This window comes from Haliotis asinina, chromosome 3, assembly GCF_037392515.1.
Source record: "Haliotis asinina isolate JCU_RB_2024 chromosome 3, JCU_Hal_asi_v2, whole genome shotgun sequence".
Classification (NCBI taxonomy): Eukaryota; Metazoa; Mollusca; class Gastropoda; order Lepetellida; family Haliotidae; genus Haliotis; species Haliotis asinina.
In genome coordinates, this window is record NC_090282.1 from 899,052 (window position 1) to 925,336 (window position 26,285).

The 26,285-nt window shown below is 42.1% G+C and overlaps 2 protein-coding genes and 1 pseudogene across 3 annotated transcripts; 2 read left to right on the forward strand and 1 right to left on the reverse strand.

Annotated features, from left to right (window-relative positions):
* Positions 1-1,650: 1,650 nt before the first annotated feature.
* LOC137277290 (zinc transporter ZIP3-like) lies at positions 1,651-2,688 on the reverse strand (annotated as a pseudogene).
* Positions 2,689-12,868: 10,180 nt separating this feature from the next.
* LOC137279143 (BTB/POZ domain-containing protein 3-like) lies at positions 12,869-16,227 on the forward strand. Its single transcript, XM_067811619.1, has 2 exons — positions 12,869-13,204; positions 13,636-16,227. Exons 1-2 carry the CDS (start codon positions 12,894-12,896, stop codon positions 14,678-14,680), a joined length of 1,356 nt encoding a protein of 451 aa, XP_067667720.1. The 5' UTR covers positions 12,869-12,893; the 3' UTR covers positions 14,681-16,227.
* Positions 16,228-21,320: 5,093 nt separating this feature from the next.
* Positions 21,321-25,179, forward strand: LOC137277289 (BTB/POZ domain-containing protein 3-like). 2 transcript variants are annotated; one of them, XM_067808948.1, is made up of 3 exons: positions 21,321-21,587; positions 21,915-22,227; positions 22,831-25,179. In XM_067808948.1, the coding sequence occupies exons 2-3, from the start codon at positions 21,920-21,922 to the stop codon at positions 23,939-23,941; spliced, it is 1,419 nt and encodes a 472-aa protein (XP_067665049.1). In that variant the 5' UTR covers positions 21,321-21,587; positions 21,915-21,919; the 3' UTR covers positions 23,942-25,179. The 2 variants fall into 2 exon arrangements, with proteins under 2 accessions (XP_067665049.1, XP_067665050.1); XM_067808949.1 differs by lacking the exon at positions 21,321-21,587 and having other exon boundaries at positions 21,686-22,227.
* Positions 25,180-26,285: the final 1,106 nt, after the last annotated feature.

Sequence of the window (26,285 nt, forward strand, 5' to 3'; positions counted from 1 at the left end):
ACGAGCGTCCAAAGTAACGGAACCCATATAAGATATTTTGCTCGTGTTACGGTTGAGAATTTACCGTGATAAACTATGTAACAAATCCCCTTGTGAACCATCAAAACAGAACAAAGACAAGTCATAAACGTTCAAATTGTATTATTTTGCAACGAGAGCAAGGTATACAAAGCCATAAATCAATTTCACAATACAGATTTCAAATCCAATATAAGTGAGACAAAATGTAAGGTCACAAAATATATTTAGTAGCAAACTCTACAAAAGTCTCATTGTCCCTTTTGTGAGCATTTCTGAATTTCTGACGATAAGCCACATAAGCTTTCAAAAGTGTACTCTTGACAAGATCATAATCTGACCTTTGCTGTACTGACAAAGCTGAATAAGCATCCTGAGCTTTACCCTTCAAAACAGTTTGCAATAGCATAGTCCATGACTGCCTAGGCCACTTCAGATTTTCAGCAACTCACTCAAAATGTAGAAAATATTTGTCTACTTCTTTCTCATTCATATTTTTGAAGTTACATTGCCAACGATCATCAACACCTGACCTACATTAACCGCTGTCAGACCGATCGCTGTGTTTACATTCTGCATAGTTGAGTCTCTCTCGCACTAAGACTTTGGTGAGTTTACTGTATTATATTTTGTGACCCATTGCCTTAGATTTTGTCTCACTTGTATTGAATTTGCAATCAGCATTGTGAAATTGACTTGTGACTTTGTGTGCCTTGCTCTCGTTGCGCAATAATACATAATGTAAACGTTTATGACTTGTCTTTGTTCTGTTTTGATGGTTCACAAGGGGTTTCTTACATAGTTTATCAGGGTAAATTCTTAACCGTAATTAACCGTGATTTTCAAATTGAATTATTATTCTATTTCAGCTTTCATACTTATATGGTATAATGAGGGTGCCATAGTCTACATATCAAACAATTTTGGGAAGGTGACTGTTTCCGAAAACACTGCTCTATCTACGCAAGAGCATGATAAGGTGAGAGTTTGGGAGGGTGACTCGTTCCTAACACATATACCTACGCAAGACCATGATGCGGGCAAAGTATGAGAGGGTGACTGTTTCCTAAAACACGGCTATACCTGCTCAAGAGGATGACACGGGCATGTTGTGGAAGGATGCGTTTGCCTTCGATCCATCTAAATACTGTACATCCATAAGAATGTTGATGTAATTTAGTTCTGAGACAGTCGCATCAGTTTCTGCTTGAGACAACTGTATTACACAGTAACACTCTCATTTGTAGATATATGATGACTGTCATACATTCACAATCAGATCACTATCACAGGAGTTCAATGGCTGCCACTGACGTGTTGTTCATGTGAAACTACTTGGAAATGAAGAATGAAATAGATCATGTGTTCTAAATACTGGCCGCGTGCCTGCTGATATATCCATGAGAAGGTAATATTTGAACTGTACCATTCAAACAAGGAAATGAATTCGTCTGTTGGCAAAGTGTACAGTCTTTGTAATCCGACAATTTGTCAGCATCATACTACTGGCACTATGATTGGAATCACGTAATTCCACACACAGTAACGCGCGCTTTAGACGACAGGTCCTTGAACCAACTCTGAGACAGGGAGTATCAGGATTACTAGGACCAGTTCAAATCTTCAATCCTTTTACCCGTCACTTACAGCAAACCTCAGACCGACAACACATCCAAATCCTACAATCACCAGCAAGACCTTTACCAGATGTTGTCTCCCGGACAGATTTACCTGCAGGCACTCGAAGAAGGTAACAAACATAAACGTTCCGCAAGCAACCGACTGCAGGAAGCCCGCCGCTTATGCTTGAACTTCAGTACTCAGCCTGCTCTCGGTAAGGACAGTCCCTACGCCTGCTCCCAGAGGCGCCACCGAGGAGAAGAAGACAAGATACAGTGCTGCTGAGCGGGGGCTCGTGGCATGGGACTCTACAAAACTGAGACCCAGACTGAAAGCTACCAGAGCTTTGTGAAATTTCATAGCTACCAGCAATGTCCATACTAGATCTGTACTTGTCTGTATACCTATCACAAAGCCATCAAACACTGTATGCAGAGACAAAGCTATCAACAGGACAAAAGTTCGGAATTTGTTGATGGCAACCGGGTGTGGTTTGCTGGAGGTATTCTCTTGCATTGAGACTTGAATGTCAGCCACTCCGCTGTCTAGTTCCGAAGAACTCTCGTCGTCACTGGAGCCACTGGCGTTAGACGTCCGCAGACCTTCACTGACAGATTCCTCCACAGATCCGTAGCGAATGAAGTTTGGGTTACTGTAATCCTTTTTGTCGACTCCAAGGTCTTGATGATTCTTACTGTAACTGACAGAGACTGTGTTGTCAGACTCCGCGGAGTGTCCTTTACATGCTGTCAGAAGGTTCTCCGTCACATACATGATGAGGAAGCCGATTCCAATACACGCCTCAGTAACAGGGTACTCATCGTCTGGGAAGGCATGTGCCATGGCTTCCCGCGCCTCGGGCAGAAGATGCACAAGACACGTGCCGAGGAATATTCCCCCGGCGAAACTCTGCAGCAAAGGTAAGTTGTCACCTGCAGACATCTTCTTCTTTATGAGTTTCAGGAGCAACAGAAAGGGAAGGACTCCACTGAGGAAGGTGACTAAGAATAAGACACTTATTGACACAATCTTCACATACAAGGATTCCATCGTACCTGCATCAAAGTCAAGTATCTGGAGACACTGAATGTATCCCTGCTTTGGATGGCCAGTGCTAAGGGTTGTTCAGGCCGAGAGTTGTCCAGACCCCAGCTGCTAGATGTTTTACCACTCGGCGTCACATGCCTGGTAACTGATATACTGATCTGCAGCCCACCCCAGCGTACCTACCTCACGTGATGCAGTATCTCACTTATCGCTGAAGCCTATCTACTCTGTCCTCATTAACACGTACAGTCTGATAACCAGTTACATGCAGGTGTTATAGCTATTGTTATAAGTCACTGTCCACATAAACGACGTCGTCACTGTTGTTTGGAGGAATCTATTAATGGTATGAGTCAGTGACGCAGAATACTGTCAGGTGGCTGCAACGGACTAAAAATGAGTGAGTTAGTTCTATGCCACACTCAGCAATATTACAGCTTTGTGGCGGAGATCTGTAAATGATAAAGTCTGGACCAGACATTCCAGTGGTCAACATCACAAGCATCGTTCTACGCAATTGGGAGCGATGACATGTGTCACAGAAGTCAGCGATTCTGACCACCCAATCCTGTTAGTCGCCTCTTACTTGACTTTTGGTTGAAACTTTCACACAAACGGTACAGTTATAACAGCATTACCAGATTGTTTAGCACTTGTAATTGCAAAAAGGTGACAATAGTAACCTTTCGGAAATTGATTGTTTTTGTGATATTCGCACGTGTGCTTTCCGGGGATTCTCAACGTTGATTGGTCAGCACTGTACAGAAGAAATATGATTGTTTGACGGAACTCATGATCCAAGTTCATTGACAAATTTTGCCGTTGCACTGACAATCAGAACGTGCTGTACTTACACAATCCGACAAAACATGAAGGTTAAATAATGTGAAAACTCTTTTTATTAGACATTATTATTTTGCAGTAAAATTGCCTTATATATAGTCGTCATTTTAAAATAAATAACCTCAAAACCCCAAATCTATTGCATTGTCTGTAAACATACATGGCCGCCATTAGACGATGACCTAATAGGAAGAGTGCTAGGAATTTGGCAGGCATCCTACAATCTGTTGTTAAAACTGAATTTGGGGAAATAGAAGATGCCAACTAAAGTTGTTATCTGAAAGTGTCACAGTGTTTGTCGCATATTGTATAGCCTCATTCTGTACATGCACACATTTTTCTCAGGTCCAAATTATGATGGTGTATTCCACTTCAAAATCACGAATGACACCTCTGTCAGTCAGTCATCAGCTCCGAAAAGGCGTATTCTTCCTATGGACTCGGATTCCGACGAGAGTTTATCCTTTTGAGAACTGCTGTACTCTACTAGAACATGTAACGTGACTATAACGTTAACACGCCCTCCACGGAACAAATTATTGTTTAATTTTCAAGCTTGAGTTTATTGACAGGAAACCTTTACCAGAAGTATTCGTCTTTTTAATGGGTGTCTTTTTGATTTCCCAACTTATAACTGTTAACCCGAAAATTGACAGGGTTTTGCCACCCGTTACATATATCCGCCGTGAATGAGCGATGTGACTGACTTGATCAAACAACGTTTTAGTTCAATGACATCATTTTTATCATATGAAGTAATGTTTATAAATGATTCCATTAAAACAACATTTTGCATTGTATTTTAAAGCGATTTTACGAAGTACTCTTTTCCATAGTGTAATTATGTTATTACCGTTGGAGAAGTTAGGTTCAAGACTCGGCACTCTGAACATTTTTTCAACTCGGGCATATTTCCCATAATCACTCGCACCTGTTCTTTACCCATACGGACTAGGATACACCGGTGATTACTTTTTGTGACATTCGCAAGTGTGCTTTTCGGTGATTCTTAACGTTGATTGGTCAGCTAAGCAGAGAAGGAATATGTTTGGTTGATGGAACTATTTGCATGATCCAAGTTCATTGACAAATTTTACCGTTTCACTGAAAATTAGAACGATGTGTTTTCACACAGGTACTCACACAATCCTGGGTTAAAAAACAATAGGAAGGTTAAAAAAATGAACAGTCATTTTATTAGACATTAATATTTTGCAATAAAACTGCTTTACAAATATGAGTCTTTTTAAAATAAATAACCTTAACAACAAAAACAATCGTTTGCCTTGCTGATATAAACTTGGATGCGAGGATAACCCCGATCACGGTCAATGACCTAGTCACAAGTGTTAGCCGAGAAAGAATGATGTTTCGGCGTACTAACTTGATGAATAGCTGTTATTAGGTTCAGTGATATTACATGACCATTTTTTAAATAGTATTAACAACTGCTATGGATTATTCCATAAAACGCAATTTGCACTGTTGTAATAACACGATTTTAGAAGGCATAGACTCGGCACTGAACATTATTTCAAGTCGGGCATAATCACTCGTACACAGCTGGTTATTCCCTAAATATTTTACAACCTCGTCTTGGAATACACTGTTTTACATCACCCGCTCAGTATTATGTCCAACAATGCATTCATGCGCAGCGTCATATGCGACTGTGGGTGCTGGGTCAGCTATATCTCCGATAGAGCACTGAGCAAGGTTAATGTCGATGGGAGGTCGCTACGTACAATGCAGACGCATACTGTTTATTCATGAATTGTGATATAACTATTGATATTTCTGTTGTAGGTGGTGGTTCTAACAGTTACACTTGGGAACATGTGCTATGAAGCTATGAGCCATTTTCACAGTGCTAGTCCCAGTGAACGCAATGTTAGTTTCCAGACTCAAAGAACTGGAGGCTGCCTGCTGAAAAATCGATATGATTGGTTGCAGACTTCGAACACGTGATCATCATGTGACATGCCCAGTGCCGACTTCCAGGACACGAAATGTGAGCACGATGCCGTCCAGATATAATTACTGGTCTGAAAGGTATTTCTTGGTTTTCATCACCCCTTGTAATTACCGGTTGTGTAGGAATCAGCCAACTATGGCAGGCGTGTTCGGATTGACGGGCTAGTTCTCTACTTGTAGCACAAGCCCAGTTATTGTTGTTTGCCAATCCGGAAGCTTCCTGTTTGGCTGGTTATCGATCTAACTCCATTTACAGATCTGTTGGAATTCACTAGACCTTTTGTACCCATAGCTCTCCAGACGTTGTGAACAGATAGGTAAGACATACACTTTTTTGCACTGTACATATTTTTTCCAAACATTCATTCGTATCGATTATTGAACCGGTTGTCGATATGTCGCTGGTGTTTGGGCCATCGCTGTATGTCCATTATACCATCAACACAGCGCTGTAAGTCAAACACCAATACAAATTAGTGTCAGGACGACGTAAAATATTCACTTCACCCGTCGGCTCCTGCCTGTATGTACGTGTGTACCCATGTGTACTAGAGGCTTCTGTATATCTGTACTTGTGTATCCATCTGTACAAGAGGCTCCCGTATGTATGTATGTATGTATGTATGTATGTGTGTGTGTGTGTGTGTGTGTGTGTGTGTGTGTGTGTGTGTGTGTGCATATCCATTTGTACTAGAGGTTCATGTCTGTATGTACGTGGTATACATGTGTGCCTAATTCTCCTGTCTGTATGTACGTGTGTATCCATGTGTACTAGAGGTTCATGTCTGTATGTACGTGGTATACATGTGTACTGGCGGCTCCTCTCTGTCTATACGTGTGCATTTATGTGTACTGGGGCTCATGTCTGTATGTACGTGTGCATCCATCTGTACTAGAAGCTCTTACCTGCATGTATGTCTGCATCCATGTATCTGTATGTACGTGTGTATTTATGTGTGCTGGAGGCTCCTGTATGTATATACGTGTGCATCCATGTGTATTTGGAGATCCTATTTGTATGTAAGTGTATATCCGTGTGTACTGGATGTGTGTGTATGTGCGTGCGTACGTGCGTGTATGTATATATGTGTGTATGTATAGTCTGGTTCATAATTATTGAGAATTTTTCTTCTTACTTTGAGCTATCCTAACACCTCAACTGATTCACTGATACTTAAAACTAAGTAATGGTATAAGGGAGGTAACTCATCTTGGCCTACTGAGTATAGAACAATTAGAGTTACCTCCCCTGAATTTGTAGCAGACGTCATTTTCCTCAGCACTGTCAACAATGTCTGCTGAAGATAAAAGAAGGTTGATTTTTGAGTTGTGTAATCAAGGAATTGATGATGTAAATACATTGGCAGAGAGAACAGGAACTCCTCTTTCTACTGTGTATAGGATTAGGAAGAATTTTAAAGAGGGAAAGGATTTTGGGCACCAGAAAGGAGCAGGGAGACCCAGAAAATTGGACTTTTCAGATCGCGTCCGGCTGGGAATTTTAGCGTCTAAAAAGCAAAGGGCAAGCATCTCCAACATCAGGTATGAAATGATAGAAAGGGGATCAACAGTTGTATCAAAATCTACAGTTAGAAGAAATTTGATTGATCTTGGATGGGAGAAAAAGACTAGAATTCCTTCTCCTCTCATGAAACAAGAACATAAAGACAGGCGTGTTGAGTGGTGTTTGGCACATGAAAACTTTGACTGGGAAAATGTGATTTTTACTGATGAAAGCTCGATATGGGTATATCCCAATAATGTGAAAATATGGACAAAGTCTGCGTCAGCACCGTTGTATCGACGACCTAAATACAGCCCAAAGTTTCATGTATGGGGAGGGGTATCCTTATTAGGAACGACCCCGCTGTGTGTGTTTGAGGGAAATCTGACAAGTCAACGCTACACTAACATATTAGATAATTTTCTCCTTCCAAATGCACATGTGTTTTATGGAAATGACTGGATTTTGCACCAAGATAATGATCCTAAACACACCGCAAAACATGCCAAGCAGTGGTTTCAGGAGAAAAATGTGACTGCATTACCATTTCCTGCATATAGTCCTGACTTAAATCCCATTGAGAACATTTGGGGGATGATGAAGGAATGTGTGAATCAAAAGGGGTTGACAAAAATTGAAGACATGAAGAGAGAAGTGGTCCGATACTGGGACAGCATAACTCACGAGACACTAACCTCTCTGATAGGAAGTATGCCTACCCGTCTTAGACTGTGTCGTGAAGCTCAAGGAGACTTGATAAAATATTAAATTGTTACCTACACAACATGAAAAGGTCAGTTCACTTTCACAATACATTCAATTTTATCTCATTTGTTCTCGTTTAATAATATGAAATGCTTTAGCTATTCTCAATAATTTTGAACCATACTGTATATGTGTATACATGTCTGGTGGGGCTCCGGTCTGTATGTACGTGTCTATGCAAGTGTAGTAGAGGTTCGTGTCTGTATGAACGTGCGTATCCGTGAGTACTTGTTGCTCCTATGCTCTGTATGTGCGCGTGTATACTAGATGCCCCTATCTGTGTGTACCTGTGTATCTATGTGTACTGGAGGCTTCCGTCTGTGGGTACGTGTGTATCCATGTGTACTACAGGCTCCTCTCTGTATGTAAGTGTGTATCCATGTTGATAAGAGGCTACTGTCTGCATGTGCGTGTGTATCCATGAGTACTAGAGGCTCAAGCCTGTATTTACCTGTGTATCCTTGTGTACTGGAGGCTCCTTCCTGTATGTACGTGTGTATCCTTGTGTACTAAAGGCTCCCGCTTGTATGTACGTGTGTATCCATGTGTACTAAAGGCTTGTATGTTACTGTGAAATTAGGAAATGAGTCATTTTATGAAATAACTACATATTTCAATCATTTCGTGAAGTGACTAAGAGTGTCTGCTTTTTCGCGTTATTTTGTGCAACAATAATCAATATACTTCAGTTACTTCATGAAATTTCCTTTGTGATGGACAGGTGTTTGTGGTGTGTGTGTGCTCTGGCCACAGCAAGTGTTCAACAAGCAGATGTAAATGCTTTCAAGTCCAAGCTGAAGTGGAACAGGCGCTGTTAGTGACAATACGTCAACTTGAAATTGTGATCCACCATTGAAGATTAACGTATTAAGTGAATTTTTATGAAAACACTACTATATATTGATTTCTGTTATAGAAAATGACACGAAATGGCTGCACCCCCTTGTCGTTCCACGAAATGACAGAAATATTTAGTCTGATTAGTTTGATTAGTAACACTTCCATGTTATGTGCACAGGAGGCTCAGGGTTGCTTGAGATGTGGCACAAAGGCACTCGTCTTTTTTCTGCAACCAATGAACTCCCGGTAGATGTGTATGATTTAACCATTGAACTTTAGTGAAATGTGATAAATAGACACAATACAAACATCACATCAGATATAGGCATCATGTCAACAGATTGACCGTGCATGTCATCAGTCTGTGTCATCAGTTGACGGGATTTCGCCCCTTTGCATGCTAAACACTATTTGAATGTACGGAATACCCAATTGTCAAGTCATGCAAGTTTTACGGAAAATAGTTTTCTTCCTAATTAATAACTAATGATATATAATGTATGATTCACGAACACAGTGTTCCGTACGGGCATATTGTAATGTTTGGAAACCACCTGAAACAAAGAAGAACGCCATTCAACATATGCTTTTATCCAACGAAGTTATATGTCATTACAGTGTCGACATCGTTCCAACCTCTCCAAACAAATCAATGACGTTGACGAGTAGGGATACTTTACAGCGCCGCAGGCACGCCGAGCGGTCGTTGAGTCATACCGAGCGAATGTCTCACAACTTGTCTTCAATACTCAGCACACACATATCTCACCCAGACAAAACACACACACACACACACACACACACACACACACACACACACACACACACACACACACACACACACACACACACACATAGAGAGAGATACAGAGTTCTCACTCAGACAACCAACCAGCCGACACACAAATCTCACTCAGACAACCAATACACACGCAGAGTTCTCACGCAGACAAACAAGCAACACACAGAGATCTCACTCACTCAGACAGCCCAGCAAGTGACACACAGATCTAGCTCAGACAACCAACCAACACACACACAGATCTCACTCAGAGAACCAATACACACAGAGATCTCACTTAGAGAACGAACCAACTGACACAAGGATCTCATTCATACAAACAACACAGACAGACAGACAGACACACGCAGATCTCACTCAGACAACCAACCTGCACACACCGAGAGAGAGAGAGAGAGAGAGAGAGAGAGAGAGAGAGAGAGAGATTATACTCAGACAATTAGCACACACACACACACACACACACAGAGTTCTCACCCCGACAACCAACACTCATACACATATCCGACGTGGTAAAGATGACGTAAATACAGTTCTGCATGACGCAATGCCCGTCGTCTTATGTAAAGTGTTGATGATATCATGTATGACGCTGTTTCCAAAGTCTTATGTAAAGTGTTGATGATACCATGTATGACGCTGTTTCCAAAGTCTTATGTAAAGTGTTGATGATACCATGTATGACGCTGTTTCCAAAGTCTTATGTAAAGTGTTGATGATACCATGTATGACGCTGTTTCCAAAGTCTTATGTAAAGTGTTGATGATACCATGTATGACGCTGTTTCCAAAGTCTTATGTAAAGTGTTGATGATACCATGTATGACGCTGTTTCCAAAGTCTTATGTAAATTGTTGATGATATCATGTATGACGCTGTTTCCAAAGTCTTATGTAAAGTGTTGATGATATCATGTATGACGCTGTTTCCAAAGTCTTATGTAAATTGTTGATGATATCATGTATGACGCTGTTTCCAAAGTCTTATGTAAAGTGTTGATGATACCATGTATGACGCTGTTTCTGTCGTCGCATGTAAGGTCGTGTATGAGGCAGTATATAGTGATTTCTTGCCGTTACATATGATGTGTATCTTGTATATGAATCTTTGTTGGTGTTTGGTTCACATCTACAACTGTGATATGTGTGATGTCTAAGATATGCGTGATGTCTAAGATATGCGTGATGTCTAAGATATGCGTGATGTCTAAGATATGTGCGATGTCTAAGATATGTGCGATGTCTAAGATATGTGTGATGTCTAAGATATGTGCGATGTCTAAGATATGTGCGATGTCTAAGATATGTGTGATGTCTAAGATATGTGCGATGTCTAAGATATGTGTGACACTGTTTTTGGCTGTTTTTAGGGCTCGTTTGACAAGTGTGTTGTGAATGAGTGAAGTTAAGTTAAAAACTGCTTTTTGCAATATTCCAGCAAAATTACGGCGCTGAACACCAGAAATGGGCATCACACATGGGGAATCGAACCCGGGTCTTCGGCATGACGATCGGATGCTTTAACCGTCCCGCGAGTGCGTTGTCTGTGACGTCAACGACATTGTGTTTCATAATGGATGTGAAGTGATTTTTTTGTTTAACGTGTATGACAGTGTATGGGGTGTATAAGGATGTGTTTATGCGTGTATTGTCTATGCCATGTGCGAAATTGTGTTTGACAATGTGTGATAGGGTTTGTTGGACGTATATTTTGTCTATGACATGAGCGATATTGTGTTTGACAGTGTATATGAAGTGTATGCGGTTGTCTATGAAGTGAGCGACGTTACACCTGTTTGCGTAATGTCTATGACGTTATCTCTGACAAGTGTGTCGGGTGTGACGAAAATGCTGCTGTACCGAACTTTGATTATAATATAGCGTTTGATGTGTTCGCATGTGTTCTAGTCACGTTGAATGACATGCTGTGAATGACGTTGTTCTGTAGTTTTATTCGATGTGTTAGGATGTAGATGTGTGAGGATGGTGCGGCGATTGTCATGGCATATGTGTAGGATGTTGTTTGGGATGCTGTGACTGGTGTTGCATCGGTTGTTGTGTAGGAGGTTGTCATGGATGCTAAGATAGATGCTGTGACAGATGTGTGATGGATGTTGTGTCGGATATTGTTTTTGATGTTGGGATATTTTGCATGATGTTGTGTCGGATGTTGTGCCAGATGTGACGAACGTGATGGATGTGACGCTTGTTGCGTCATTTGTTGATGGATGTTATGCCAGTTGTGTTAAAGTTTATGGCGGTAGTTGTGTCAGTTGTTTTGGTAGAGGTTGTGTCGGTGGTTGTATCAGTTGTGTTGGAGGTTGTGATGGTGGTTATGTGTGGTGTTGTGTTGGATGTTTCGTCAGTCGTTTTGGAAGTTGGGACGGTAGTTGTGTTGGAGGTTGTATCAGTGGTTGTATCAGTTGTTGTATGGGAGGTTGTATGGGTTGTTGTTGGAGGTTGTGTCGGTGGTTGTGTCCGCTGTTGTGTTGGAGGTTTCGCTGGTGGTTGTGTCAGTTGTCTTGGAGGTTATGTTTACTGTTGTGTTGGAGGTTGTTTCAGTGGTTGTGTCAGTTGTTTTGTGTGAGGTTGTGACAATTGATGGTTTGGGGGTTGTGACGGTTCTTGTGTTGGAGGCTGTGTTGGTGGTTGTGTCAGTTGTTGCATTGGATGTTGTGTGGGTTGTTGTGTCGGTGGCTGTATCAGTTGTGTTTGAGGTTTTGTTAAAGGATTAGTCAGTTGTTGTCTTGGAGGTTATGTTGATTGTTGTGTTGGAGGTTGTTTCGGTGGTTGTGTCAGTTGTTGTGTTAGAAGTTGTGACAGCTGTTGTGTCGATGGCTGTCTTGATGGCTGTAATTGTGGTTGTGTCAGTTGTGTTAGAGGTTGTGATGAAAGTTGTCTTATGGGTTTCGACCGTGGCTGTGTTGGAGGTTGTTTTGGAGGTTGCGTTGGAGGTTGTTTTGGAGGTTATGTTGGAGGTTGTTTTGGAGGTTGTGACGGTGGTTGTATAAGCACGGTGTGAGGGTGCTTGTGTAGCAGGGTGTGAGGGTGGTTGTGTAGCAAGGTGTGAGGGTGGTTGTGTAGCAGGGTGTGACGGTGATTGTGTAACAGGGTGTGACGGTGGTTGTGTCTACTGGTTTGCTGGTGGTTATGTTGGAGTTATGACAGTCGTTGTGTCCGTTGTTCTCTTGGAGAAAGTGGGGGTGGTTGGGATCTATAATATGTCGGTTGTTGTGCTCTATGTTTTGTCGATTGTTGTGACGAATGTGCTGCAGGTTGCGACGGATGATAGGACGGATACTGTTTAGTTGTGTCGAATTATGCGTTAGACATTGTGTATTATGTTTTGTCTGATGTTGTTTCGCTTGTTGTACGATATGTTGTATTAGATGTTGTGTCGGATGTTTTTAAAGATGTTTTAACTGTTGTGTTTCATTTTTTCTTCTTCTTCTTCCAGAGAGGCTGCCACTGACAGCTGAATCATGTCAACACCTTCGCCGTCCAAGTCGACACAAGCATCACACAAAACACGACGTCGGCATAAGTCGGGCTACGTGGATGACTGGCAGTCGGGTAAAGACTTCTCGGAAACCAATCTTCACATGCTAGAGACGGAGTCCCTCACTGACCTCAGCTTCCGTGTTGGTGAGGAACGCGAGACCGTCAAAGCTCATAAATATATCTTAGTGAGTCGTAGCTGTGTATTCAACAGGATGTTGTGTGGCCCCATGCCGGAGAAGAAGGAGGTGGAGATCCCCGACATAGATCCGGCCATCTTCAGGAGTCTCATCAGGTAATACCTGCACGCAACAGAACATGCATTCAGCTGTACCATTTACAGACAAACCGTAAAGATTTACACTCGTGATTTCTTTCAAAATATATTTGAATTGAATCCGAATAATATGTTGGAGATGGCACACCAGTGTGGTACGTTTCAATGATTAGAAATGTAACCAATTTACTCATCTAAATGAATTGCTGGTCTGTTGTTGATACACGACTTCCCGATCTGGCGTAATTATCCACCTGACTAATTTTCGGCTAATGCAAATTCCATACTCATAAATATTCTTGAGACTGCACTGACTCATCTCACATACCGTGGGAACGTTCTACGGTTACGTGGCATGTGTAGCATGTTGATCGCTATATTTGATCATATATATGTAAAGGAAGCTGTTTGGACTTTCTCCTTGTCATATAGTCCACATATCTCTCTAGGTTCTTGTACACGAATGACGTCACCATCACACCAGACAACGTGATTGGTCTGTTGTACTCCTCCAAGAAGTACAATGTCAGGAGCTTAGAGCAGCGGTGCCTCCAGTTCTGCGAGATGTCACTGACTGCTGATAATGCGTGTACCATCCTCCAGCAGGCGTGTCTGTTTGACGAGGAGGGGCTCCAGGAGAAAGCTATGGATGTTATCAAGCGTGAGGCAAAGCAGGTTCTCCTGTCCGAGAGCTTCCTGGAACTGAGTCACGAGTGTTTGGACAGGATTCTTGCTAACGATGACCTTAAGGCGGAAGAGGACCTTATCTTCGGTGCTGCCATCCAATGGGCGGAGGCCGAATGTAAGCGACAAGAAAGGGAAGTAACTCCTGCTGAAAAGCGAACTGTATTAGGTCAATCATTGTATCTTGTACGGTTCCCATTAATGAGTCAGAAACTATTTGTCGAGAAGGCTAGAGGTACAGGGGTGTTGACGGATAGTGAAAAAGTGAAAATATTGGAACATTTTACTTTGACGGAACTTCCCGTCGAACCATTCTGCACAAAGAAAAGAAACTCATTGAAGCCTATTCGATCAATCGAAAGATTCGGATCCCGCGGCAGGTGGACCGGAGCCAATCCAGTGACAGATGCCATTACGGTGTCATGCAGTAAAACGGTCAAGCTGCTGACATTTCTGTTGTTCGCACCCACCAGATCCGGAAGCGGAACACTCTCCGTACTCATTTCCATAGAAGACAAGGAGCAGAAGGTGATCCTTCATCACTGTTGTGACCGCGAGATCTCCACGGGAGATGATCAGTTCAAAGTGATGCTGCCCACGTCTATCCTCCTCCACCCTGACACCAACTACAGCGTGAGTGTCACCATCAAGGGGCCAAGCAGGTACTGGGGCATCATGAACGGGTTTTCTGAGGTGCATGATGCAGACGGGGACGTGACATGGAAGATTTCCCATAACTCCAATAGTTCCTTCTATAACAGCGTTACAGAGGGCTATATATCTGGGATGCACTTTATTGTGGAGCCGTGAAGAAGCTGCTTCAAGTGATGCGTCAATACTATCATTTACACACCAGTGATATTAAGTGAGAGGTCACAACTCTTGCCTACGTAGTGTATGGCGAACCTTTGCTCAGAGCATTGTTGCTGATTTGACATTGTTTGAACGTGACCTACTTTACCAAGACCTGCTTTGCTTCCAGCTGTGTTCTGTGTAGGTGCAGCCAGAGTAAATCACGGTGATATTATAGTGCTGCTCCTGTGGGTGCGAGTTTCATCCGAGGCTCCTCACATACTTCGTTGTTGTGCAAGCCACATGGGCAGGGCGGGTCACTCAACAATCACAGCAGCAATTTTGAGCATTTATGCAATGATTTAACTGTTTTGTAATTTATCTATCTAACAATATATTTTCTCTTTTGTATCTTATTTGCCTATTTCTGCCTCAAGCTGTGATTTCTTGTTGTGTAATGCTGATGTGCAGACCAGGGCCTCGATTCTCAAAGCAACCGTAGCACTACGACAGACTACAATCACCTTAGCGCCACTGTCGCTTTGAGGAACGGGGCGCAGGACTTTACATGTTGCCCAGCCTGCAAAGATTGTATAAAATGCGCACAACATTAACGGCATCCATGTTACACTATAACACGGTAAAGAATGTATACTATATAATTTTATATATGGGTGCACTACATGTACCGTTATATTATGTTTTATACCCAGTGTAACGGTATGTGTGTGAAAATGTATAGCAGCGTGTAAAGTTCTCTCACAAATCATTTAAAGATATTCATATTATAGACTGGTTCATGTTGCAGACTGACCAACAACGCACATTCTACAAATTGACTGAAATATGAAATGATCTTTTGATAAAACGAATTAAATTAACGATTAGTCATTCTCCTACATGATATTTAGCGACTTTCCATGCTGACGAACCATAGTTCTCCTAGGTGACCTTTAGAGACTCTCCATGGTGATGATTAGTGGCTCTCTTAGGGGACCTTTAGCGACTCTCCTGGGTGACCTTTAGTGACTCTCCTTAGTGATCATCAGTGTCTCTCCTAGGTGACCTTTAGTGACTCTCCTAGGTGACCTTTAGTGACTCTCTTTGGTGATGGTAAATGACTCTCCTAGGTGATCATAAGTGACACTCCTAGGTGACGATTAATGATTCTCATAGGTTATAATCGCTGACGCTCTTAGGTGATCTTTAGTAACTCTCCTTGGAGATGATTAATGATTCAGCTTTGTTACGATTAACGATACTCCTTGGTGATTATTGTCAGGCTTTACGACTAAGAGCAAGATCTAATATGTTTAGATCATATGAGTCAATCTGTACCCGAATCATCCTCATTTTTCAATCATTTTACATACAGGTTCTCCCATAAATACATGTGAACTCATGTTCACAGTATAATATTTACTTGAAATTGAGAGCCTGTTGTTCAAGTCTTTGACCGTGACTCAAGTGCGATTATTTAGTTCCTGTTTCAAAGATAATTATTTTTCTCATGGATCTTCTTCCTTGGATGCAGCATTATTTTATTAAAGTTGACGTGTTTCTTACCACTGTACATACTCACAACATGGCCAAACTGGAATTCAGCTAGGACCTAGTCGGTGATATTTTTCTGGTTCATGTACTTTTTGGAACTGATGTATTTTGTTTATGTAAAAGACAGCAGGTAGTTACGTGCTGCAGCAGTTGGACACACCAGGTGGAAAATCTCCAACTTGGGCATCTTAGTCTTACCGTTATTTCATATCGGCTTCAAGAATTGTAGCTACTTTCATAAAAATTCAGGTGAGTGTTTTGTGAACATAGTGTTTCGCTATACCTGCCAGCTTCATGATGCTGATGATGGAAACATCGACATTTGCACATGGTGCGGTCGACAGTTGTTGCTATTAGATATTGTTCGTCAGGTGACAGTCTGTGGGCGGGTAATGGTCATCATCTCTGTGTGGATCGTGTTGTTTTTGTCAGGGCATATGCATTAATCTGATCAACTCATCAACATATATCGTTACACACCATCAACATATAGCGTGGCACGCATCGACTCGTAATGCCACCGACATTGGTGACTGCTTTGTATGTGAGTCTAAACTGCATTAATTATTCATGTGTGGTGTGTTTCACTTCAGCTTGGTCCGTACATTTAGTCTAATAACAATCAAAACGTTATCTCTACACGACATCCACGAAGCGTGTGTACAAACCATGTACTATTCCGTAGTGTTGTTAAGCTGCCAGCACCCAGTTCCTATCTGCTGCACTGCTAGGTGTAGTTTGTGTGGTCACTGCACAATGTTGTTCCCATTTTACTGTTGAGTGACAGGTATTTGCTACTGAAGGATCCAAACAACTGGTACTAAGTGACGAAGTGCGCAGCATAATAAGCTTTAATGGGAATACTTACGGGCTACTGCAATCCTTGAACATTATCTGAAACATCGGTTCGTGAATCAGTCTGTAAGAAGTCGACCAACCCGTCTAGATTCACTGGTATAAAGATTTGAGCCACAAAGACAGGATGGGGACCCGTCCGGACTCCTTGGCATCGCGAGGAAAACTTTGTAATGATGCTATGAGTCTGTCCACTGTATGTTCTATTGAGTGACTGACCTTTCTTCTTCTTCACACTTTTGTTTCTGGCGTATTCAAATATAACCGAATGTTGTGAATGATGAATGTTCCAAACGAAACTTCAAGCATGAGTAAGGTGGAGGCAGGAATATAGGATGTTTACCTGTCTAGGCTTCTCCTTAAAACTGTGCAAACAATCACTGACATAGTGGTCTGTCATGTCCGGTACTGTCGATACATCTATTTGGTTTACGTAACGAAATGTCGTGCATGTGAACAACTAACTTATTACTGTAAATGGATTAGAAGGATTTGCTCCTTCAGTTAAGCAGATATGATGTCTGAGCCGGATGTCTAACAAACCGAAAAAGTCAGATTGACATCTCAAGACAGATTGACATCTCAAGACAGATTGACATCGCAAAACAGACTGATATCTCAAGACAGATTGACATCGCAAGACAGATTGACATCTCAAGACAGATTGACATCGCAAGACAGATTGACATCGCAAGACAGATTGACATCGCAAGACAGATTGGTGCCCTTGAAGTATATAAACCTGAGAAGTAAGGAAATAGTCAAGAAAGAACTGGCCATTAGAAGGTGACGTAACTTTCGGACCCTCATCAAGATGTACCTTTAAAATAGGGTAAAAAAGTGTGGGCAGTGGACGAAACCGCCAATCGTCATTCTTAAACGTTTGTCTTCGTAGAGGCGGGGTTGTTATTCATCGAATGTGTTAAAATGTTGTTGGTTTTTACATATAATTAGAAAGTGACAACTGCATGTAAGTTGCAGGTGAAGTTTTGACACCATGTCCCCAGAGACATGCCTTCGACGGATATTTCGGAATGACACCAGGTGGTATATTTGGGAACAGTTTTCCCCACTATCTGACATCCAGGGTGTCAGGTACTCTTGCAATGAACCCTAACTCTCGCAGCCATGGCGTATTTAGTTACGGGTTCTACGCGATACAACACTGACAAATCCTACTCAAATTAAACGTTTGTAGGGGAGAAAGGGCCATACTCTAAAAGTGAAAGAGTAATATTTGTTAATGAAATGCTGCCATGAGTTGACCAGGGTATATATATATATATACATTATATTATATATATATAATGTTGTGTAGACTATTTGGTGTTGAACAGTCATACATTTTATTTTACATATCTGTATGTGGACACACTTCCCTTACATTTGAGATGTTTACAAACAGGATGTATGCATTATAAGACATCGCTCCACGGAGAGTATCTGTGTTGCTGCAAATGAATATATTGTCGTTAATGCTCTATATTAGCCTTACTTAATACAATGGAGTAACTTAAAAGAATGAGTAATTTAATCTGATGTGTTCAGATAACGAAGAAACACATTTCAATAACAAAGGTACGTTAATGAAGTATCAGTATTCTTGTATGTACGTCTCTGTACTATCTATTTATTCTATTCTATTTGACAACGTATCGTGAAAACACGTGGCCAAAACGTATATTTAAGTTCTACCTCATACCTGGAACATCATGAGTTGGCATAACTCCCAGGAGATGCGTCACCACCAGCTGTATTGCTTTTTCATGTAATATCAGATGTGGCTCACAAAGTGAGCGACTACTGTCACAAAGAGCACGTCTACTTTTTGCGGAAATAAAGGCTTTTAATGTCTTCTGTGTGTGTGTCTTCTTGAACGTTCATGTGTTTCAGTACACAATTCCGAAAAGCACATGGAAAACATGCCTAAAACAGATACTGACACACGTTAGAACCAGTGGGACAAACATCAAATACCGAGAACCCGTTAGAACTAACGTGAGGCGGTAGGAATCAGTTAGAACCAACAACAGATACTCGGGCCCGCAAGTCAAACATGAGATACTTGGGTCCATTATACAAAACACGGCATACAGCGCTCGTTATGATAAACATTTCATAATGGAACACAACAGAACATGTAGGCATGTGTGTAGGCAAACCCATTGCGTAACGCTGTAAACACCGAGTGTAGTGCTGTGAACGCCATGAGAACGGCTGAGGAGACTGCTGGTAATGCTTGGAACACTGTGTGTAGGGCTGAGAACATTGTGTGTAGGAGTGAGAACAGTGTATTTAAGACTGAGGACACTGTGTGTAGGGCTGAGAACATTGCGTGTAGGGCTGATAACACTGTGTGTAGTGCTTAGGACACTATGTGTAGGGCCGAGAACACTGTGTGAAGGGTTGAGAACACTGTGTGAAGGGTTGGGAACACTGTGTGTAGGGCTGAGAATATTGTGTGTAGGACTGAGAACACTGTGTGTAGGACTGAGAACACTGTGTGTAAGACTGAGGACACTGTGTGTAGGGCTGAGAACATTGTGTGTAGGGCTGAGAATATTGTGTGTAGGACTTAGAACACTGTGTGTAAGACTGAGGACACTGTGTGTAGGGCTGAGAACATTGTATGTGGGGCTGAGAACATTGTGTGTAAGACTGAGGACACTGTGTGTAGGGCTGAGAACATTGTATGTAGGGCTGAGAACATTGTGTGTAGGGCTGAGAACACTGTGTGTAGTGCTTAGAACACTGTGTGTAGGGCTGAGAATATTGTGTGTAGGACTGAGAACACTGTGTGCAAGACTGAGGACACTGTGTGTAGGGCTGAGAACATTGTATGTGGGGCTCAGAACATTGTGTGTAGGGCTGAGAACATTGTGTGTAGTGCTTAAAACACCGTGTGTAGGGCTGAGAATATTGTGTGTAGGACTGAGAACACTGTGTGTAGGACTGAGAACACTGTGTGTAAGACTGAGGACACTGTGTGTAGCGCTGAGGACACTGTGTGTAGTGCTTAGAACACTGTGTTTAGGGCTGAGAACATTGTGTGTAGGGCTGAGAATATTGTGTGTAGGACTGAGAACACTGTGTGTAAGACTGAGGACACTGTGTGTAGCGCTGAGGACACTGTGTGTAGTGCTTAGAACACTGTGTGTAGGGCTGAGAACATTGTGTGTAGGGCTGAGAATATTGTATGTAGGCCTGAGGACACTGTGTGTAAGACTGAGGACACTGTGTGTAGGGCTGAGAACATTGTATGTGGGGCTGAGAACATTGTGTGTAAGACTGAGGACACTGTGTGTAGGGCTGAGAACATTGTATGTAAGACTGTGTGTAAGACTGAGGACACTGTGTGTAGGGCTGAGAATATTGTGTGTAGGACTGAGAACACTGTGTGTAAGACTGAGGACACTGTGTGTAGGGCTGAGAACATTGTATGTGGGCTGAGAACATTGTGTGTAAGACTGAGGACACTGTGTGTAGGGCTGAGAACATTGTATGTAGGGCTGAGAACATTGTGTGTAGGGCTGAGAACACTGTGTGTAGTGCTTAGAACACTGTGTGTAGGGCTGAGAATATTGTGTGTATGACTGAGAACACTGTGTGTAGGACTGAGAACACTGTGTGTAAGACTGAGGACACTGTGTGTAGCGCTGAGAACATTGTGTGTAGGGCTGAGAACACTGTGTGTAGGGCTGAGAACATTGTATGTGGGGCTCAGAACATTGTGTGTAGCGCTGAGAACACTGTGTATAGGGCTGAGAACATTGTGTGTAGCGCTGAGAACACTGTGTGTAGGGCTGTGAATACTGTGATAGGGTTGATAACACTGTGCATAGTGTGTTAGAAAACTGTATGTGTAGTTCTGAGAACACTTTATGTGTTATCACAGTTCCACAGCTTGTGTAATGCTCTGAACACAGTATGTAGAGGTTTGTTTTGGAATACACATGAAGGTCTGTGTTGAATATCGTCTGAGTCATCACACTGTTCAACGAGCAACACATATCTTTCGAACCAAATGAGATCATTTTACTGCACGTCCAAGCCAAGATAGCACTGAACGATAATATCTCAACGCCTGTCACTTATGATTTGCACGTGAGCAACTGAAGTTATATGTAGATTAAAAATAACTATTCAGTCATGAAAAGAATGTTTATGACATATGCAACAGCATGTATTGCACATTATTGGAGCATTTGAAAGGAAAGTAGGTTAAAGTTTGGATATATTGACGGCCGGCAGTGATGCGGGTCGAACGACATATCCCGGCCAGCCATACTAGGTATGCTTAACTGTGTTCTCATCTAGGGGCCTGGCACACCGCTCTCTCTCTATATATATATAGAAACGGTTAAAGTGACACAAGATTTGGGGTGCCTCTTGTCTGACACCGCAACCTGCAGCGCAGCATGCTTTCAACTGAAACTGAATATGTAAGCTTTGCACGGCTACACCGGTGATTATACTGGTGTGCAGGATATACGCATTGCAACCACAAAAACGCCAGGTGAGTCAAGGTTGAAATACGTGTCGTACAACGTTCATATGAATGAACAAATGATCATTTCTGTACTTAATGCTGAATAATATGGAATGTCCTCCTGTATTACGCTGTGAGGCCCGGAGAAAACTTGTAGCCCATCATACATGTCTCCCATGTAACATGTTAATATATGCTGGTTGAAGGAGCAAGGCACGCCTGTCTGACACGTGGCTGAACCGCAACCCTACGTCTGTACACTTGGGTGTGCTTGTAAACATGTAAACTCAAAACATGTAGTACTCTGGCAGAAGCTTTCACAAAGCATTCATGCTATTTTTTCTCCGTGAACAGCAACCATGGCAGAGGAGTCACCGTCGACGCTGTCTCTCACCGACAGCGAGGCTGATGAAGATACAACTGGCTTTGTTGATGACTGGCAGTCGGGGAAGGATTTTATTCAGACCAACCTGATGATGCTGGACAGCGAAACTCTGTCTGATGTCACCTTTGTCGTCGGGAAGGAAATGGAGACAATCCTGGCACATAAGTTCATGCTCGCAAGTCGCAGCTGTGTGTTTTTTGCCATGTTTTGTGGTAGTATCGCAGAAAAGAAGGAGGTGAAGATTACAGATATACAGCCTAACATCTTCAGAGAGTTCCTAAGGTACCATTTTACCCGAGACGCTACTCTCAACCTTTGTCTCTCATAATCTCTAGTATATAAAAGAATGTTGTCCTGAGCAGCACGGTCCGGTCTGAAGTCATACCTTGCGTCTGAAAACTGACCGCTGAATGTGTCGTGAGAGGGCAAGACAACTAACATGGTCCAAGTTTTGTAATGTCCAATATATTTTTACAAAGCAACATATCCTCTGTTGCATTTAAACTTTCGTGTAAATCAAGTGGTAAATTTCCTTTCAGCATTCATTTGTTTTTTCCAAAGTTTAACGGTTAAAGTGTTTACAAGTTCTGAAGGTGGAGATATGAAATTTTTGGTCATTTATCTCTGCCCTGAAGGTGTAGATATGAAATTGTTGGCCAGTGTGTCTCTGTGTCATGAAAGTGTAGATGTGAAACTGTTAGTCAATGTGTCTTTGTGTGCTGAAGGTGTAGATGTGAAATTGTAAGCCAATGTGTCTCTGTGTTCTGAAAGTGTAGATGTGAAATTTTTGGCCAATGTGTCTCTGTGTTCTGAAAGGGGAGATGTGAAATTTTTGGCCAAGTGTAGATGTGAAATTGTTGGTCAGTGTGTCTATATCGTTTGCAGGTACCTATACACTGGGGTCATCTCATTGTCTGCGGACAATGCCCTTAACTTGCTCTACTGCTCCAAGAAGTACTGTGTCAAGTCTTTAGAACAGGAAGTCTTTGAATACTGCCAGTGTTCTATCACGGCTGAAAACGCCTGCACCTTGCTGGAGCAAGCTTGTCTGTTCGATATGAAACAACTACAGGAGAAGGCCTTCAAGGTAATAAAGAGGGACGCTGTCCTTGTATTACAATCGGGTGGCTTCACTTGCCTCTCCCATCAAAACCTGGACATGCTGCTGGGCATGGACGACCTCAAGGCAAGCGAGGACGTCATCTTCAAAGCCGTTGTCGCATGGGCCAAGGCAGAATGCAATAGACAAGGGAAGACGCATAGTGCTGTCGACATTAGAGAAGTGCTCGGTCAAACGCTGTATAAAATCAGGTTCTCCCTCATGGCTCAGTCTGTATTCGTGGAGCTGGTTGGAGATGGCATTCTGACAGATGGTGAAAAGGTGAAGATATTAGAACGCTACATCTCGCCTAGATCCAATATTGAACCCTTCATCGGGAAGCCCCGCGACACGGAAGAAATCACATACAGAGTACAACGTCTGGTTCAAGGAGGGTTTGGGTATCCATTGAGTAAGGTCAAAGATGCTCTGTACATTGTCTGCGACAAGCCTGTTATTTTCATGGGAGTGATGTTGTACGCTCCAGCAAATATCACCACTGGTGTCTTATCGTACTTTAAATCCTTACTTGACGTCCAGAATGACGTCATTTCAAATAGTACAAAGTACTACGTTACCCTGGTTATTCGCAACGCTGAGAACGCCAGGGTGGGCATCCATCACGTGGACGAAGAGGTACAGGCTGGGGACGAACAGCTAGAAATTACCATGACAAAACCTGTTCCCCTGATTGCGAATGAGAGGTACACCATCACAGTGCTCATTGAGGGCTCAGTGCGTGCCTGGGGTGGCATGAACGGCTTGTCAACACTCACTGACCCCGGTGGGGAAATTACATGGCAGTTTGAGCACGTGCCCACTCTGGGGAATACTGAAAACAGCCTGAAGGAAGGCATCATATCAGGTATTATGTATCGTCTCATTAGACATAGTTGAGTCAAAGCTGCTTGTGATTTTAAGGAACTGCCTTTCACTTTTGTATTCGTAAGGGAGTACCATCGTGACCGTGCATTTAATCATTGACTTCTTATATAGAGAAATTAAAACCATGTATGTGTATAGCATATGGCCTATTTTCATAATTTAGAGTCATTGTGTTTTCTGTTGTAAATAATATGTGGTGACGAAATATGTACATAAAGAAATTCCTTTTTAACGTTGCACTTAAAGCAAGGTTGTGTGTTTGCGTAGATTTCGTCTCGTAGTTATATAAATGACTGAAAAAATGCCGATGTCGTTGTCATGTTATTGGTATTTGCCCAATATCAATTTGGACCCAAGCTGGATGAGAACAGTGATAGAGGTGAGCGAGGTAGATCTATCGGCTCAATCCCTTAATGTGAACATTAACGATATAGAGGACAAATGTAGCCAGTGAAACACATATATGTAAATCCGATAAAGTAACATACCGACATGCTGTTACACACTGGCGATTGCCGATCATGTAGTAAAGGAAGTTCATAAATATATTCTAGTTAATCATGTCATTCTATATCCATTCAATGTATCTTTTCTATTGCAGTTCATGTAATGTATGTGGTTGTGAGTATTTTAGATCTCTCATGAATATTAAGTCGAAAAATAGATTACGTAATGATGCTCCGCAAGTGTTCGCGTTAACGCAGAAACCTGCGTTTTTCACACAAGCTAATAATAAAAATACGAAAAAATATTTTGCAAGCGTGTTTCTACGTAATTTTAAAATAACCCCGTAAAACAACAACATATAATAACAAGAAAATTTGAAATGATTCAGGATTATAATGAAAATCACACGCGAAAAAGATCTGGACTAAATTGCTCTGACGACATTATTCTTGTTACACGTTTGATGAACTGAAACACTCTGTTGCTACAGAATATGCCATTTCACGCCAACCCTACACAAGAATAACGGAATATCCCTTCATTGTCAAGCATTTGGATGTATGCTCTGTCATCTGAGGGACAAACGAACGTCTCCAAATTATGACGTTTCACGTGATCAAAGCTTGGATTTCGATATGAATGTACGCTGGTTGTAAGGTTAAGTCAGTAGTGTATTGCTTTTCAGATATCAAGAAAATGACACATGCCATTGTTCTTCATATGTAAAAGTTTGCTCTGTTTGACCATTTATCATATCTCAGGTGTCTGTTTTCAGATCATACAAATAAATATAGTTCACACGACTTAGACTTTTCACTGTTTACATTTTAACATTTTATTGTCACACATAGGGTTAAAACCCAAATTATTTAACATCGTTAAGGCTGCTTAGTTAAAGGTAAGTATCAATGCTTGACTTGAGCGTCATACTGTATCGACTATCTGACGTCATGATCAGAGTCACAATGTACTGAGTAACTACCACTATCTGACGTCAATGTCACAATGTACTGAGTAACTACCACTATCTGACGTCAATGTCACAATGTACTGAGTAACTACCACTATCTGACGTCAATGTCACAATGTACTGAGTAACTACCACTATCTGACGTCAGTGTCACAATGTACTGAGTAACTACCACTATCTGACGTCAGTGTCACAATGTACTGAGTAACTACCACAATCTGACGTCAGTGTCACAATGTACTGAGTAACTACCACGTCATAATGTGAGGAGCAGCTGTCACTTGCTGACTTCCAGTCCGACGCGTGCTCAGACAATGCGTTCTCTGTATGAGTTAATTCCCCACCCACATACACCAGTCATTGCCTCAGTGGTTTCCACCGATGTTACCCAGTGTCATCACCACCTCAGTATCACCTCCCATGTTACCCAGTGTAATCACTACCTTAATATCACCTCCCATGTTACCCAGTGTAATCACCACCTCAGTATCACCTCCCATGTTACCCAGTGTAATCAGCACCTCAGTATCACCTCCCATGTTACCCAGTGTAATCACTACCTCAGTATCACCTCCCATGTTACCCAGTGTAATCACTACCTCAGTATCACCTCCGATGGTACCCAGTGTAATCACCACATCAGTATCACCTCCCATGTTACCCAGTGTAATCACTACCTCAGTATCACCTCCCATGTTACCCAGTGTAATCACTACCTCAGTATCACCTCCCATGTTACCCAGTGTAATCAGCATCTCAGTATCTTCTCCCATGTTACCCAGTGTAATCACTACCTCAGTATCACCTCCCATGTTACCCAGTGTAATCACTACCTCAGTATCACCTCCGATGTTACCCAGTGTAATCACCACCTCAGTATCACCTCCCATGTTACCCAGTGTAATCACCACCTCAGTATCACCTCCCATGTTACCCAGT